This window comes from Scyliorhinus torazame, chromosome 8 (genome assembly GCF_047496885.1).
Source record: "Scyliorhinus torazame isolate Kashiwa2021f chromosome 8, sScyTor2.1, whole genome shotgun sequence".
Lineage (NCBI taxonomy): Eukaryota > Metazoa > Chordata > Chondrichthyes > Carcharhiniformes > Scyliorhinidae > Scyliorhinus > Scyliorhinus torazame.
The window spans coordinates 260,151,760-260,154,612 of NC_092714.1; the positions used below are offsets into that span (position 1 = coordinate 260,151,760).

General features: G+C 43.4%; 1 protein-coding gene across 1 annotated transcript; it reads left to right on the plus strand.

Moving 5' to 3' along the window:
* The first annotated feature begins 860 nt into the window (after nucleotides 1-860).
* Nucleotides 861-2,408, plus strand: id1 (inhibitor of DNA binding 1, HLH protein). The gene is made up of 3 exons (XM_072515203.1): nucleotides 861-1,341; nucleotides 1,461-1,523; nucleotides 1,792-2,408. Exons 1-2 carry the CDS (start codon nucleotides 976-978, stop codon nucleotides 1,500-1,502), a joined length of 408 nt encoding a protein of 135 aa, XP_072371304.1. The 5' UTR covers nucleotides 861-975; the 3' UTR covers nucleotides 1,503-1,523; nucleotides 1,792-2,408.
* Nucleotides 2,409-2,853: the final 445 nt, after the last annotated feature.

Here is a 2,853-nt window from a genome sequence, read left to right on the forward strand (position 1 = left end):
TGCTAATACTGGAAGTTATTCCTAGCAAAATTGCCCATTTCTTGAAAAGATAAACCATACCAATTTCTCCACATCTATACAAAATTTATGTTAAGTTCGTTGCAGACTATTTTTTTTTTGTTTCTCTCAAAGCAAACATTTTAAAATCAATCTCATCCAAGTTCGCAAATAGCTTGTAGTTTCATTAAAATGTCGCCTTTTTTGCCCTGGATAAGACCTCCATTAGCCAAGATAATACCGAATTCCTTCATATTCTGCTTTGTAACATTCCGCAACATTTATAACTACTTTCAGAATTCCTCCAGTCATAGATTAATCTGAGTTTATAGAGGGTTTGCACACTAATCAAAATCGTGTAGCATCAATTCTTTGCATTTTCATGTATTAAGGCTATCAAGATCACACACTCCCCAGTTGGGACTTGAGTTGAGTTGTTTTTGGCGAGGTAACATGAAAATGAAGAGATCTAAAAACCATCCTAGACCCTTCGCTGCACATCTGATGAGTTTACATTCTCATGAATTATTTCTCCACCCACGCCCCCGGGCGACCCCCACCTGCAGACCCCACCAGACACGAACCCAGCTGGATTCCCACATCTTCAGCAGAAAACATGTACATTTGTTTCCATTTGCGACCCCCCCACCCCGGTTTCCCTCCCATCGCCTTTGACAGATTTCAAATCCTGATACAATCTGGGCTTTGCATTGGCTGACATGGGCAGGAAAACCCGCCTCATGTTGTTCCTGAGCTGTGATGTGATTTGCTGGGAGTGGGGAGGGACGGGACATCAGCTTTGATTGACGGTCTGGATCCACCCACTCTGTGAGCATGGAGCATAAAACTGGCAGCCAAGGGGGGGCCAGAGTTATCACAGCATTTTCTTTTGATACACTGTCTCGCTCTGTCTTGAGTCGAGTGCTTATTTTTTTCTCCCCCCTCCAACTTTTCTTCGCCTCCCCCGTTAGCGGTAAAATGAAAGTGGTCAGCGCCGCCTGCTCGCTGAAGCGCCAGGGATGCACCGAGGAGGTGGTGAGGTGCCTGTCGGAGCAGAGCATCGCCATCGCCAAGTACAAGATGCCCCCGCTACTGGACGAGCAGATGAGCATGTTTCTCTACGACATGAACGGCTGCTACACCAAGCTGAAGGAGTTGGTGCCCACCCTGCCCCAGAACAAGAAGGTCAGCAAGGTGGAGATCCTGCAACATGTCATCGACTACATCTGGGACTTGCAGCTCGAGTTGGACGATCAGCCGGGGCTGGGGTGTCAGCCAGCCGCGGGAAACACGGCCCAGAGCCGGGCACCCCTCGGTGCAGATGTGAGTGGACTGACAGCAGAGGTGAATATTCAATCTCACTATCCTCCCCCACCCCGTAACATTAAAAAAACATGATACAAAGAACAAATTATATCTTGGAAAGTTGTCTTAATCGATTCTTCCCCTGTTTTAACCTCTAGGTTTCCTGTGTTGGTAGTGATGACAGAATTCTATGCCGATGAGAGGATTACGATTATTTGCAGGTATGTGAAGTATTATTTCTCAAAACTGAACTCTTCCTGGTTTTCTATGTGTGTGTTTGGGGGGGGGGGGGGGTCAAATTTCTTATTGGTCACTACTCTGTTACCTATTGGAGATAAAAGTCAGTCTAAAATGTTGGGTTAAACTCTTTGGGATGTCAGTATTTCCATGTTCAATTGCTTCTCCAGTTTATTTACAATGGAATAATTATTTTTTTCTAAATATTGCGTGAATGGAACATTAATTGATGTATTTTCCATTTCCTTCCAGGTATTCCAGATGCGAAGTATTCCATGATCCGGTGGTGTTGGACTATCAGTCTATCCCGCAGAGCTTGGGAGAAGGACACGAGGGGAACTTACCAGGAAAAAAAACCGAACAAAAATTTCCCCCATGTTATTGGGACTTAGTGCCTTTGATGATCATGAGCACCCACCCAGCAAGAGCAGATACTGCAAGTGACCCGTCCGGCTCCAGGAATCTCGGGTCCTTCTTATTTTAGTCTCCCCATCTCGCCCAGTGTGGACGCGGGAACTAGGTGGAAGCGCACAGCAAAGTTTAGTAACGTTCTTCCTAGCGACATGCCTAGCAACAGATTTAACTGCGATTAGCCACGCCATCCTTCTAATGTGTGTGTGTGTCCCACCGCCTGATGCCAACATCACACCACAGGCCGTTAACAAGGGACATATGCTGGAGTCTAGAATTGAGATTGTATGTCACATCCTGGAGAGATCTATGGGTGATTAAATTGTAAATCTTATACTTTGTAAGTGTATTGTATTGTTCACAACAATGTTGTACTAAAGTCGACCAATGATTTTTTTAATTGATTTTTTTTGAAGAATTTAATTAAAAATAAATAGTGTGAATTGATAAAAAAAGAAGCGTGTGATTGTATTTCTAAAAAAGTTTGGGTAAGGTTTCAAAGATTTGCAATGACTGAAAAAACTTTCCCCAAAACAATTCCAATGGAACGACCAAGATATCTATACTACTGAAATTCCTACACTAACAGGAAGTATAACTGACCATGGAATTCCTATTTAACACGTGTAAATAAATATCCAGGGGCATATCATTCCCAATTCTGATTTGATTGCACTGTAACCCACTTTTACTGAAAGGTGTAAGGAATGAAATGATTTCCAATGATAAAGCGGTAGACTTTATACAGTGATTTCCAATGATAAAGCGGTAGTGTGAGTTCTGTAAAGTTTCAAAAACCACACATTGTAAAACTGCTTGGCGATGTAACAACTTACTGGGGGCGAGTGAGTAATGTGCATGACGGTCGCGTTTAGCAACATCACGATCGGCCGTTTAAATACC

Coding starts and splice junctions, on each gene's coding strand:
- id1 (XM_072515203.1), top strand. CDS start 976: ATGAAAGTGGTCAGCGCCGCCTGCTCGCTGAAGCGCCAGGGATGCACC. Junction 1,342..1,460: donor TGAGTGGACTGACAGCAGAG/GTGAATATTCAA, acceptor TTTAACCTCTAG/GTTTCCTGTGTTGGTAGTGA.